The sequence below is a fragment of the Athene noctua genome, chromosome 24, assembly GCF_965140245.1.
Source record: "Athene noctua chromosome 24, bAthNoc1.hap1.1, whole genome shotgun sequence".
NCBI classification, from domain to species: domain Eukaryota; kingdom Metazoa; phylum Chordata; class Aves; order Strigiformes; family Strigidae; genus Athene; species Athene noctua.
This window is the reverse complement of record NC_134060.1, coordinates 3,381,624-3,395,264: the sequence shown is the minus strand read 5'-3', so window position 1 is coordinate 3,395,264 and position 13,641 is coordinate 3,381,624. Positions and strand designations below refer to the sequence as shown.

The window sequence follows — 13,641 nt, the reverse complement described above, 5'->3', positions numbered from 1 at the left end:
TGCAACTGCAGTCTGAATGCCTTTAGCACTACATTTTAGATGTGAATTTTAAGGGAAGGGTAAGGAAAGTGCTCATCCAAATGCTTATCTGCAGACAAAGGAGTTAAGAGATAGTTTATCTTGGACAGAAATTTTAATAAAGAATGAAGTTTCTAAGATTCTGGAGCAATCCCCCAACACAATTGATGTTTCATATTAAAAGGACATCCAGACATTCAGAAATAAAAGGTATTTGGGACACTGACTTTTAATTGTTGACTTCAAACAGGCAACAAACCTGAGGAAGGACACCAGCTTCCAATGGTTCTTCAATAAGAAAGCCCGAGCAGGCGGTGCGTTTGATCCACAGACTGGGATAGGAACTCTTCCTATTAAAAAGGTGAAAAATGTAAAATAACTCAGAGGCTTTGGTGATCACATGAAAATGCAAAAAATATGCGTTGTCCATGTGTGTTTTGGGTGGTGCCCACTAAATGAAAGAAATTGAACAAATGCTGAGAAAAGCAGAAAAGAAGAAACAATTTAACATTATAGTCAGACAGATGTGAATTAGAAATAAAATGTTTTTAACCATGAGTGGCTGTTAAAAGCTCAACATGTCCCAAGTGGCTAAAAAAGAAGTGTGGGCTTTTCAGGTTTTCTGATCAGGACTGGTTGTCTATTCTGGAGATGAACTTCAGTAAGAAAAAAAAAAAAGTTGTTGAGCTCATTACAGAAGTAACTGAATTAAATTTTATGGCTTGACCTATAGAGAAGGCCAGACAAGCTGATATAATGCTCCTTGTAATCTTAACTCTGCCTCAGAGAAGATACCGCTGAAGAAAGGGAACTTGGTGCAAGTAGAATTTTAGTGCAATCTCTGCATGGCTAATTTGAATCTTGTCAGGGTTTGATTTCTCACCTTAATTTCAAACAGCCAAATCACCTATAGAAAATAAGCAGATAAATGTATGTGAAAGGGAATCTCTGCTCACGCAGGTGAGGGAAGAAAAAAATCTCAGCTTTTCCCCCCTTTTCCAAATCCTGCCCTGTCTTATTGATATGTGAAATTTCTGCTGGGGGGGTGTGTGTGTTTGGTTTTGGGTTCTGTTTTGTTTTTTTAATAAATATTACATATGTATTTGCTAGCTAACCAAAGCAGATGAGGGCCAGTACAAAGCAGTTGTTTCAGATGACCGAGGAGAGGACTACACTCAACTCGATCTCACAAAAGGAGGTAAGAGAACCTTGTATCAGGCAATAATACGCATTCACACCCCTACCTGGGATTAATTTTGGATTCAAAAACAAATTTCATAACTTTCTACCACGTTGTTAATTACCATAGTACCTACATGGTTTTATAGGGACTAAAACCCAAATAAAAAGTTACTGGTCAACTTTAGAGTTTTCTGATCTACTATAGCATATATATAGAGAGAGATGATGATAATTTTTAAGATCACAAGTATTTCATGTAAGATTGGAGTCATAAAATGCACTATGTAAAACAGCCTCTTATTCTGCAAGTGTTACACAGAGCCCAATGAACAGAAGTCTTGTTTGTAGCTGATCTCAGAGGGGTTTTTTCCATCTGTCCATACTACATTTGGTAATCCACAGACAACTTTTCACTCCTGGAAGTTCAGCCAGACCTCTGAAGCATCAGGAAAACAAACTTCCATTTCCACTCTGCATCCCCCACCAGTGAAAAAAATTCTAGGCTGAATCATGACCGAATAGTTGTTAAAGACAACATCAAGTGGAAAAACAATTATATATTACTGCAGATTTCTGCTTCACTTTTCAGTATTCTGAATATGGTCTGGAAATTGCAAAAATAAATATGCAGTTCTGACATTCTAATGTCATTTACATATATAGTCATTTATCAAGCTATGACTGCATTATAAATTCAGTCAAGCACCACAGTTAAAAGCTCAGTAATGTTTCAGTCACTTCAACTCAGCATCAATCCGAAGATTCTGCTTGCCAAGATTAAATCCTTCCCTGACATCTGGAATCCATCATTTAAACCTGATACATAAATCTGCTTTCTGTGAGGCAGTCTGTTGCACACATTGAGTGCTAAGGAAGATAGAAGCATCTAAATTTAGTACGAAATGCCCAGCATCTAAAAATAAAGGAGTCAGTGGCAAAAACTCCATTCCAAGTAAGCTTTGCAACAGAAAAAGACAACTAATAACTACTAGATATACTACATTCTAAACATAATCAAATTAAGTCGGTAGATCAGATGTGATTTGCTAATTATTGTATTTACAGACATGTAAATCTTTATGTCTTTGCAGCCTTTGAAGACCTTCTCAAGGAGCTGTGTAGGATCAGTGGTATGTCATTTTCTCATCAACTGACACAGTAATAATGGAAGGGGAGAAAGGTGCGGTGCCACCATCAGAGCAAACTGCTCAGGAGCTGCCCCTGGGCTTGGACCCAGTACAATACCACCCGTTTACTACTCCTTAGTGTTAGAAGCATCTTCAAATGGTCAAGGAGGATGGTCAATCAATAAATCTAGGGACATAAACCCCTCTGCACTTATTAAAATTAAAATTAATTCTGTGACCTTTACATGCCAGCAGCCTGCTCCTTGTCACATCACTCGCTATGTGAATTTGGCCAAGTTGTACTATTTCTGCCTATGAGATGTGTATTCCAGACCCAAGTCTTGAGGAGAGAGGCTGACATTTTTCTACCAGCTGCTAAAAGATCCAGGGTCTTCAAGAGGTAGAATACCACTTCACTTTCAGCTAGCCACACTCTCCAGAGAGAAATGTTAATAGGTTCCTTGGGATTTTGTCTGAATAACGTGTAAAATTGTGCATGCCTGAACATCCCCCTCATTTTCAGTCTTTCAATTATACTATTAGCTCTTTCTGCTACACCTCTGAAAATTCAGCCTACTGAAGAAGGCATCAAAATCTACACAGATGTGAAGTACTACACAGACTACATGAAGACAACTTGGTATCACAAGTAAGTCCCCAAAAGATATTTGCAAGGCTTCTGCAGTACTGTTGCTTGTAACTGTTTATCATCAAAATTAAACAAGTTGGGCGTGAGCCAGCAGCTTTTAAAGGCAATGGTAGGTTTGTCTGAGCAAGGGCTGAAAAACACAATGCACTCTGCAACCTGAAACATGCCTGGGAATTCCAAAATAAGCAGTCATGTTATTTTTATCTTAGCACTGCAGAAAAAAAAAAAAAAGTGATCATCTTTACTCGAATAATAATGATGCATTTAAGGTACTGCTCAGTTACAGCCACCTCGGTTACAGACAGGAAAAGAAGTTGTTTTTTTAAAATTCTTTACTTCCACTGCTTTGTACTTCTCTAAACCACTGTATTCCCCCACTCTGAATAACAAATATTCCCAAACATACAAAATTCTTTCCAAACACTAGCTAATTTAGCCTCATAATGTCTGTGTAAAATAGAGAAATGGCGTTTTATTAGATACCACCTACACATGTCTATAAGGAGGCCAATTTTTAATAACGTTTAAGGGCTAAACACTTACAAATACTCAACATCTATATCCTATTTAATCTCTAAAATAAGAACTAAGAGGTCTTTGTAGAGTTTGTAGAGCTTTGGCAAACTGCCTAAAAGCATAGCTAGATGCCCCATGAGATCTTCAAAAGTGACTGAGTACATAACTCCCCATGAAATTAACAGCGAGGTCCTGACTCCCACTCTCTTATTCTAACCAGTATAGGTCTAAATAAAGCTAACGTTCTAACTTATACAGCCCTACTAAATACTATTAAAATGATATCATTTGTTTACTTAGGGAGAAACAACTGGAAAGCCGTGACAGACTGAAAGCTGGGAGCACAATGAATCAGATCTGGCTTCACATACTGAACCCAACAGATGCAGATAAGGGAAAATACACCCTGGAGTTATTTGATGGGAACAACTCTCACAAATTGTCAACAGACTTGTCTGGACAAGGTAAGCTGAGTCAGAGGAATGAGATATACCTGAGCTGCTTTCCAAGATTCTTTCAAATCATGGGCAGTGATTCCTCTCTCCTTTATTTGAGCTGGAGCTGCAGTTCTGTGATAGCGCACTACGAAATTGGGTTAAGAAGGACAATGAGGTGCCCACAGGAGTCAGAGAGAACAGGGGGAGAGGAGAAGTGTGCAGCAGGAAGGATTGAAGCCTGTAGGGAGCCTTGTTGCCACAGAGGAAGGCTCTCCTGCAGAAAGGATGAGTGGGAGGGCAGCTGCTCCTGCGATGTGTCCGATTCCTCCACAGGCCAACAGGTGCTTACAGGTCGCATCTTGGAAAAGAAAATGTGGCTTAAGGTTTACAAAGACTTTTCCAAACTGAGTTGGTTTTTTTTTTTTTTCCTCCTCTGGACTTCTCTTTGGAAAGGGAGTACTAGGTCCCACTTATTTCTGTAGTACATAAATAGAGTCCTATTTCCTTAAGGCAGATATAGACACTGTCTAGATGATGATTATACCTGCCTCTGTGCCCAGATACCTGTAATTCCAACACTGATGAATTATGTTAAATCTACTAAGTCAAATGAAATAAACAACTTTCCCTAAATTCTTTTCATTCCTTGCAGCCTTTGAAGAAGCCCTGGCTGAGCACAGAAGGCTAAAGTAAGTTCCTGCCTAAATATTTTCACATCTAAATCAATTCCAGGTGTCATATTCTGCACCAAGAACACAATGCCTAATAATAATGATTGCCTAATAACCACTATAATTTTCTCTCTCTTACTTTCAGGGAAGCAGCAATAGCAGAAAAGCGTAAGTAATTTCCTTCCTTCTGCAAAACAAAGCCAAGTGATATGCTGATAAGTAAAACTAAAAGGTCATATTTGTTCATTCCCAGGTCGTGCCAGAGTTGTTCAAGGTCTGCCAGATGTTGCCACCATCATGGAGGACAAGGTAACATTGAGTAACTGTTCGTATAACTGGCCCTTGCACAGGCACAGAAGAATAACTGATGGGGAGAAAACTACTCGTTTTCCCCTCCTGTATGTTCAGCAATTGCCAAAGGTGTGCAGTGGTACCTTCCACAATACCTGCACCAGCCCCCTGTATTGCTGACGGTGCTTCCAACCACACATGTGCCTCTGCACATACAGGTGCTCCTTGTGGCTCGGAACCTCCTTTTGCAGGTTTTGGATGTTACGGCCTCCTAGGTCTGTTTCACAGCCAGATCGTCTCTGTTGCCTTCCCATTTCATAGGATTAGACTGAGGCCTTTTAAGTGCTGGACTCGATTTTCCCATCATATCAACTTGCTGCTTACATTTCTGAGTTACATTCCCCTTTACTGGTACACAAGCAGAATAAAAATTCTGTAAAGTAATTGCAAATTCACCACGTGCCTATTTAAGTGTCACTTGACAGTGTAAGAACGCTGTAAAAAGACAGTAGCACAAATATGAGTCAGGCCCGGTGATTTCAGTCAGGTTAATCCTGATTATATTGGAAGATACCAGGAAAAGGAAATCTAAGCCACACTCTCCTGAACTGATTTGTAGTTTTCTTAATTTCTCATCAACTGAATTTCCTTGCTCATTTCTACCTTCATAATCTATTTATGCTATCTGTTTTACAATAGACCCTGTGTTTAACTTGCTGTATATCTGGAGATCCTTACCCAGAAATCACCTGGCTGAAAAATGAGAAGGTTATTGTCTTTAAAGATCGTTACAAAATGGATGTGAAGGGGACAGTTGTCACAATTACCATAGAGAAAGTCTGCAATGAAGACACGGGAAAATACAGCATCTATGTCAAGAATAAGTATGGTTCTGAAACAGGGCAGGTTACTATCAGTGTCTACAAGCACGGAGAGATACCAGCAGGACTGGAGGAAGAGGAAGTCCCACGTGGGACTATAATGAAAAAGCCTAAATGAATTAATCAATTATGTCTCATTGAATTTATAAAAGGAATTTAACTCCTTTGGATTCCTGTCAGTGTCTGTGCCCTAAAATTCAGGCTTATGTCTCTATTTTTATTTTAGTAATATTTTAGTACTTTTACTGTTGTAGTTGTACAGTTGTTAGAAAACAATTTGTGTGTGTGTATGTGTGCACATGCATGTTCACCTTACAGAGAAACTCTGTCCTAGTAAATCTGTGTGGGAAATACCAGAGGATTCACATATGAGAACCAGGCTTTCATGGAGTTTTTCTGTATTAAATCGCCACGTGTTGCTGATTATCTTGCAGCTGACAAATGCTTGTGTGTGTGTATTATTAAACTTCTATCTTTGGTGACACCTCAGCACTGTTGTCAAGCACATCCATCTTGAAATCAGTCGGCCTGTGTGTGTATGGGAAGTTAGGAATTTTCCTAAGTACCATGCAGAATCAGGGCCTTGAAGTATGCACCTTTACAAACCTAAGCCACAGGGGAAGAAAACGAGGCAGGGACATTTTCAGGGCTTGGGGCTTTACGGAGGAACACATTCAGCTTCTGTATATGCACTGACATGCAGTAAGACGTTTACACAAAAGGGTAGAGTGAAAGTCTACAGAGGTGAACTCAGATCCTTCCATCCTACTGGATACCTATATTATTTAGAACTAAAGATATTTTTAGGTTTATTAGTTATGTTAAATTATTCTAGATATAGGAGAAACTGGTCTTTCAACTGCTCTGAAGCCACAGCTAAACTCCCAGCTTCTACCAGTAAAACCGTATCAGTGAGAGATAAAAAAGTGATTCTATTCCTAATACAGCCATCAGGCTAAACTTATCCTGCCTTGCATTCTGCCTTGCTCCACAAACTACTACAAACTGTCCTCACAATAGCAGTATTTTTCCCAGTTGTTTGAGGGACACTGCTGTTCCAGTGTCAATGTAAATGAGCAGAGCAATCCTCTACAGGATTACCAATCATTTGATGAAAGGCAGTTACATTTCAGACATTACTTTAAATTAACTGTATATAATTTATATTCTTAAATGTCATAATATTAAAAAGTGAGAGATTAGCTAATTGTCTAGATTCAAGCTTGCAGACAACAAGCTGTGTGGTGTGGTCAATATGCTGGAGGGATCGATCCAGAGGGACCTGGACAGGCTGGAGAGGGGGGCCCGTGCAAACCTCATGGAGTTCAACAAGGCCAAGGGCAAGGTCCTGCCCACGGGTCAGGGCAGCCCCAAGCACAAACACAGGCTGGGTGCTGAGTGGACTGAGAGCAGCCCCGAGGAGAAGGACTTGGGGGTGTTCATGGTTGGAAAACTGCCTGTGAGCCAGTAATGTGCACTCGCAGCCCAGAAAGCCAACGGTGTGCTGGGCTGCACCCAGAGCAGGGTGGGCAGCAGGGTGAGGGAGGGGAGTCTCCCCCTCTGAGAAGACCCCCCCTACAGTGCTGTGTCCAGCTCTGGGGGCATCAACATCAGAAGGACACAGACCTGCTCAAACAGGGCCAGAAGAGGCCACAAAGATGCTCGGGGGGCTGGAGCCCCCCTGTGAGGACAGGCTGAGAGAGTTGGGGGGTTCAGCGGGAGAAGAGAAGCTCCGGGGAGACCTTAGAGCGGCCTCCAGGGCTGAAAGGGGCTGCGGGAAAGCGGGGAGGGACTTTGGATCAGGGGAGTAGGGATAGGATGAGGGGTAAGGGTTTTAAACTGACAGAGGGGAGATTTAGATTGGATCTAAGGAAGAAATTCTTCCCTGTGAGGGGGGTGAGGCCCTGGCACAGTCTGTCCAGAGACGCTGTGGCTGCCCCCTCCCTGGAAGGGTTCAAGGCCAGGTTGGACGGGGCTTTGGGCAACCTGGGCTAGTGGAAGGTGGCCCTGCCCAGGGCAGGGGGAGGGGAACTGGATGTTCTTTAAGGTCCCTCCCAACCCAGACCATTCCATGAGTCTATGATCTTACAGCGAGTGAAGAGAAGCAGGCCCTTCTGATAGCATCATTATTCTATGGTAAAACAGATTAATCACAGCCTAGAATAACTGCAATATAAACATGTACCTTTCAGAGCCACGTGTGTTACACTCCACACATAAATAAGGCCTTATTCATTATCAGTACCTCATCCTCGCTACTCAGGTATTATTATATGCAAATGTAATTACAAAATTGGCTCTTTGTGTGAGATTTTTTTTTAAAAAATACATGCTAAAAAAGAAGTTGTTAATTTGTAAGTAAAAGGTCACCACTGGTTTTCTATTTAAATAGAATTACTGACTCCTATGGAGTAATAAAAATTAACTTAGAAAGGTCAGCTACCCCTGGGATACAGGCTCTATTTGAATTAAGCAATATAATTGCAAGACACATAATCTAACGAATGTCTTCCAAAATCAACAGTCATGCTTGCAAAGACAGCAAGGAATATCGCTCAATAGCTATAATGGGTGAGGAATTCTTGGCGCAATTGGTGAGAAGAAAAATAGTAGATCGTATATACTTCTTTCTCTTTGGCCTCCAAGCAATGCTTCATGTTTTATTTTACCTTTAATCTTCTATGTGTGGATTATTTAAAAAAAAAAAAAAAAAGATAAACTGAATCTAATACAGCTTTAGATGCACATTACTGACATCTTCTGGCTGAAGTCCTGATTGACTGCCCACTCCAACAGGATTTTCCCTGTTCTCAAGCAATTGGATACCGACAATTTTGGAAGAAATAGCTGTGAATTTTATTCCCACCACTTAAAGTTCAAGTGCCCATAGAAGAGAATATTGTGATAATTATGAAGTGCCTGCTGTAAGACAGTAATTACCTCACATCTATTGTAAATTACAGCATTTTATCTAAGAATTCTATCCAAAGTACAGAAAATGTATTAAACACAGAATTTATGAACAAAAAGAAAACAAATTAAACTATGCAACACTTTACAACAATTATGAATACCCGAGTTCAGTTACCCACAATAAACATAACATCCCAAACCAGCTGGTCAAGGTAAGACTCTCTCCAAAACAGAATGAACTAGAGGTTATGATCATTAAGAACAAATAAATGATTAATAATTGTAACCTGATGGGTTAATAATTAGCCAGTCATCTCACAGTTTGAGCTGGCTCTTCCCTTTCCATAAATAGCATCCGAATGGACAGGGAGAGCCCTCACTTCCCTGCTAGCATCACCATCCTACACTGCATTATAACATCCGCAATGGCCTTCAATGGGACCTGGCAGGTCTATGCTCAAGAGAACTATGAAGAGTTTCTGAAAGCTCTTGGTAAGTCTCTAGTTACTTTTGAAATAATTTGCTCAGATTGCAACACACACTTTCCATGACATCTTTTATTACTGTATTTCTGGATTTTTTTCTTTTGTTTGTACGACAAACTGCGCCCTGCCAGGTAAACCTGTTACGTCTAATTTGGAAATGATAAGAAGCTGAAAATCGTATAAATCGATGTAGAAATGTTACAGATAACCCCAAAATCCCTATCTTAACATGAGATGCGTCTCTCATGAAAGAAGAGGTATATCAGAAATCAGTTTGTTTTAATTAACTCATAACTTTATAAATACATGTAATTAGAAACATGTTGCCAGTGATGTATACAGATTTCCAATTAGTACCGCAGGCACTTTCTGCAGAGCTGGTGATTAACATAGTTGACAGCAGGTTAGTAATCTGTAAGGAATAGATTTGATGGTTATGACTTAGTAGGTGCCTACATTAATAAAAATGCCCTCAGTTTCTTGACAGTCTTGACAAAACATTCACACTGGGGTTTTTAAGAGTTTATAAGAGGTATTCAGTAGAATAAAATTCACTTACAGTTGAAAAGCCTCCTCCAACAGTACAGTGCCTGAACAATCCCTCTGCTGATGAAGACAGTACTCTCAAATCATGCTAGAGACACCCCGATAAGGGAGTTTGAGGCTAATTGCGCTGTTGCAGCTCTGACTAGACAGATAACCCCCACCCCCAACCTCTCTGGGAAGAGGTGAGGGAAATAAAACAGTACACACATGGGTTTTGTCATGGAGAAATGTCATCACGTGGCAAGCCGTTACTGAAAGACACAATAGCTATTCTGACACAGGAGTAACAAATATAATATCAAAATCTGCACAGATTAGATGAAATGGAGCAACATGCCCATAGAGAAGTGAGGGATCCAAAACAGGATTTGTCTTTTAACTTAGGATATCCCTTTCAATTGTTGGTTCATATCTTTTGTACCTTTATCAGAGAAAGGAATTTGCTATTTCATATCAACACACTACTTCGTAAGAGAAAAAAAATCCTTTTTTGGCTTTTTTTACAGCATTGCCAGATGACATTATCAGAGTCGCCAAAGATATTAAGCCTGTTGTTGAAATACAACAAAAAGGAGATGACTTTGTTGTGACATCAAAAACACCCAAGCAATCTGTAACTAATTCATTTACACTTGGAAAAGAAGCTGACATTACTACTTTAAATGGCAAAAAGCTAAAGGTAATATATTTCAGAGATGGGTGCATCTCTTTATGCATCCTTGTACTTTGGTTTCTGTATGAGCAAAACTTGTTTGTACCATTTCCATTAGCATATCTTTCTTTCACTTCAACAAAGATAAATATTTCTGCTAAAACTCCTATTCAAATGCTGTGGTCTCCAGTTTAAATTTGCAGATGTGATTATGAAACATCAGTATAATTTATTTTCTATTTATGTAGTCCTCTACTTATTCCAACTGAATTCCAAAATCTGAAGGTTTTTTATAACTTTTAAATTTGCTTCAACAGTGCACTGTGAACATGGTAAATGGGAAGCTTGTGTGCAAGTCAGAAAAATTCTCTCATGAGCAAGAAATTAAAGGAAGTGAAATGGTGGAGGTAAGTGTTAGAAAATCATGGCACATTAAGAAAAATACTAAAGGAAAAAGTGTTCTCTGTTGCTTAACTCTTAGTGTAGGCTCAGTACCTTAAGCAAATCCTGGCCCCTAAATTACTGCATAACTTGCAGAATTCCTTGTGGGTGCTTAAATATACAGATACAGAATTTTAGTATTTCAAACTAAGCACAGTTAGTGGAAAATACTATTAGTAAACTTTATTATTCCTGTTTCTTATTAAAACCAACTGCCTTAGACAACTCTCCTTTAAACACTGGTCATATATTTAATGCATCCTGCTCAACAAATCTTTTTATTAATTACTACCCTGGGGCCAATTCTAGGCACTGAAGTGTGAAGGGCTTTAGCTGCTGAGCATGTTGCAGAAAGACTCCTTATAAATTCCTCTAGATTACTATAGCAGTGTTTCCACCCTTAGCTTTATCCACAGCATTAAATCTGAAAAGAAAGTAAAGGCTGAGTCAAACCTGAAAATTTAGAATATACTCCTTCCACCTACAATTCTTTAAAGTTCTTTAGTTCTAAATTGTTCAGTACTGGCAAAGAGCTTTTCTCTACAGTTAAGCTCATCAGGCTTCTAAGAAGTGTCCACCTGGTAAAGACTACTACAGGAATGACAGGTAACGACATTAAAGTTAGATGGTTTGGACATACAATTTCCTAAAATTATTTTGAGTGTCTCAAACTACTTTTCTAACATTAAGTAATCAAAACACCAGGCAAAAGAACCCATTACTATTTGGGACAGTGGATTTCTATTACAGGAAGCATATCCTTCTGGTAGTATCTATGATACCTGTTAAAACAGAGTGATAAAATGTAGTCAATTATGGCATTTATGTTTAGATTTTCTGTCTTCAGGCCTGATTCTGTAAAAAAAATTTACCTTGGTATGAATGTTATGCACATATTTATAGGCAGGTACTGTAAACGTATTTTCTTGTGGAAGATGGATTTATATATGAATTACAGAAATGTCTAACCACTTAGCTATAAACAGATTTCCCAAAGTCTAGATAAAAAACAAGTTATGCTTATTTATATTCTACAGACTATGACTGTTGGTGGAGTAACACTCGTCAGAAGAAGCAAGAGAATTTAGACATATCACCTTTTTTGTGACATCTTTACATCCCTAAAATAAAGTGCAGTTTCCACAGGCGTGATCTTTATTATCTGAAAAAATAGTACAAAAAATAATTTTGATTTCACACACACCACTTTCCATTATTGTAAGACTGTTTTCCCTGAGTATGCTTACAGATCCCTTTTATACTCAAAGTGATACAAGTCTGCCTCCCAGACAACCACACTGGGACTGGAACAATATGATTTATCATAATAATCCTTGGGAGTGGACAAAAGCTGAAAGAAATGCTCTTGATTTCTTACATACTCAGAGAACATACTCAGCTTCAGTTCCTTTGTCTAACAAACTTTAGTCTTCTACTACAATCCTTTCTCTATAATCCAGCCAGCAAAGAACAATTAGATATTTGTTTAGTTGATCTGCACCACGTGTCTGTAACAGGAATAGAAACAGTAATATTTTATAAGTTATGAAGTATTTAACAGTCATAAACAAAGTAATAATAGGAATGACTCGTCTTAAACTGAAGTACACAAGAGTATAATTAAACAAAAATGAGGCACTACAAGAACAAAGGGAATGAAACATTCTTCCAGTTTGCAACATACTCTCAGTATCTGCTTGTCGCTGTTCAAGTTTGTGAAGCCCAAGTAAACCAGACTGTTTATGTTCAGATTATGTGTATCTACTGACAGGTAAAATGCACAGGACCCATTCCTATAACCATTTCTCTGTTCACCGGTGATTAAACCCAGTATTATAGTAGGAGTCCTATTTCATACTTATATAAATCACCGCAGATTTGTTAGAACTGGTCTTGGGTGTAAGACCTCCAAGAAAAAAGTCGCTGGGCTGATTATGCCATTTAAAATCCTCATGGGGACATTTGGACATTTTCTTCCAATCAAGACTGCTGAGTCTACATCCTCATATGCTAGGAGAAGAAGGGGGAGGTTGTGTTTTATTTAATAACACTTGCAACATGATGTAAGCACTCTGAGAAGTGTATTCTCATTCTGGGATAAGGCCGTCCTCACGGTTACTTGCATAACCATACAAGTATCACTGGGTCCATTTGCTTCTCAGGCAGTTCTAATCTTAGAGACACTTTTGCAGACTAAATTAAATTCCCTGCGAGTTACACATAAATAAGACCAACAGAAGACAAATCAAGACACTGGTAAAACTCAGGGAGAAGGCTGCTTTAAAGCACTGGTACTGCAAAAAAGCCATATAAGAGCTTGAAACACTTCTGTTTGGGAAGTTGCTGGGTAACTGCTGCTAACTACACAATGAAACGCTACAAAACAGAGCACAGTTTTCCAGCAGTAAAGTCACAGAACACTGCAAGTCTTCAACGATCAAACGCTGCATCAGTAAGTTGTAGGACACAAAATACGACACATTTCAGGTTTATTTTTAAGCTAATTCAGAGATGATTCATTACTCTGAACACCGCAATTTTAAAGTCTGTTACAAAATAACAATTATTGCTTTGCTACATTATGACATGAAATGGGAATGATGTTAAAGCAAAATGCACATATATTTGTTTGCTTTTAGAAGAAACATGAAGGTCTTATTTTGGTTCAATAACTACTCAAATATTTCCAGCTCACTTGACATAATCTGCCTTGCAAACTTGCTTCTTCCCTATTCAACCCCTTATCAAAGTTCAACCTCAATACGTGACAACTTGTACACAAAAGTGGTTTAAATTATAGATTGCAGATGCTACACACTAATCCCATATAGA

The 13,641-nt window shown here is 38.9% G+C and overlaps 2 protein-coding genes across 2 annotated transcripts in view; both read left to right on the top strand.

The window, feature by feature from the left end:
• MYOM3 (myomesin 3) overlaps positions 1-6,147 on the top strand; it is a 28,312-nt gene extending 22,165 nt beyond the window's left edge. Inside the window, exons 29-37 of the mRNA XM_074926196.1 lie at positions 269-379; positions 1,129-1,216; positions 2,292-2,330; positions 2,871-2,976; positions 3,793-3,956; positions 4,582-4,618; positions 4,746-4,768; positions 4,854-4,909; positions 5,591-6,147. Coding sequence (XP_074782297.1) covers positions 269-379; positions 1,129-1,216; positions 2,292-2,330; positions 2,871-2,976; positions 3,793-3,956; positions 4,582-4,618; positions 4,746-4,768; positions 4,854-4,909; positions 5,591-5,890 — 924 coding nt within the window. The 3' untranslated portion in view covers positions 5,891-6,147. The remainder of the gene's footprint in view (positions 1-268; positions 380-1,128; positions 1,217-2,291; positions 2,331-2,870; positions 2,977-3,792; positions 3,957-4,581; positions 4,619-4,745; positions 4,769-4,853; positions 4,910-5,590) is intronic.
• Positions 6,148-8,641: 2,494 nt separating this feature from the next.
• Positions 8,642-11,954, top strand: LOC141969956 (fatty acid-binding protein, liver). Its single transcript, XM_074926199.1, has 4 exons — positions 8,642-9,177; positions 10,223-10,395; positions 10,686-10,775; positions 11,847-11,954. Exons 1-4 carry the CDS (start codon positions 9,045-9,047, stop codon positions 11,895-11,897), a joined length of 447 nt encoding a protein of 148 aa, XP_074782300.1. The 5' UTR covers positions 8,642-9,044; the 3' UTR covers positions 11,898-11,954.
• The last annotated feature ends 1,687 nt before the right edge of the window (positions 11,955-13,641 follow it).

Excerpts from the sequence above, each read along its gene's own strand:
- LOC141969956 (XM_074926199.1), top strand. The coding sequence starts at position 9,045 with ATGGACAGGGAGAGCCCTCACTTCCCTGCTAGCATCACCATCCTACAC. Across the intron at positions 9,178-10,222 it reads AGAGTTTCTGAAAGCTCTTG|CATTGCCAGATGACATTATC; the intron begins GTAAGTCTCTAG and ends CTTTTTTTACAG. Across the intron at positions 10,776-11,846 it reads AAGGAAGTGAAATGGTGGAG|ACTATGACTGTTGGTGGAGT; the intron begins GTAAGTGTTAGA and ends TATATTCTACAG.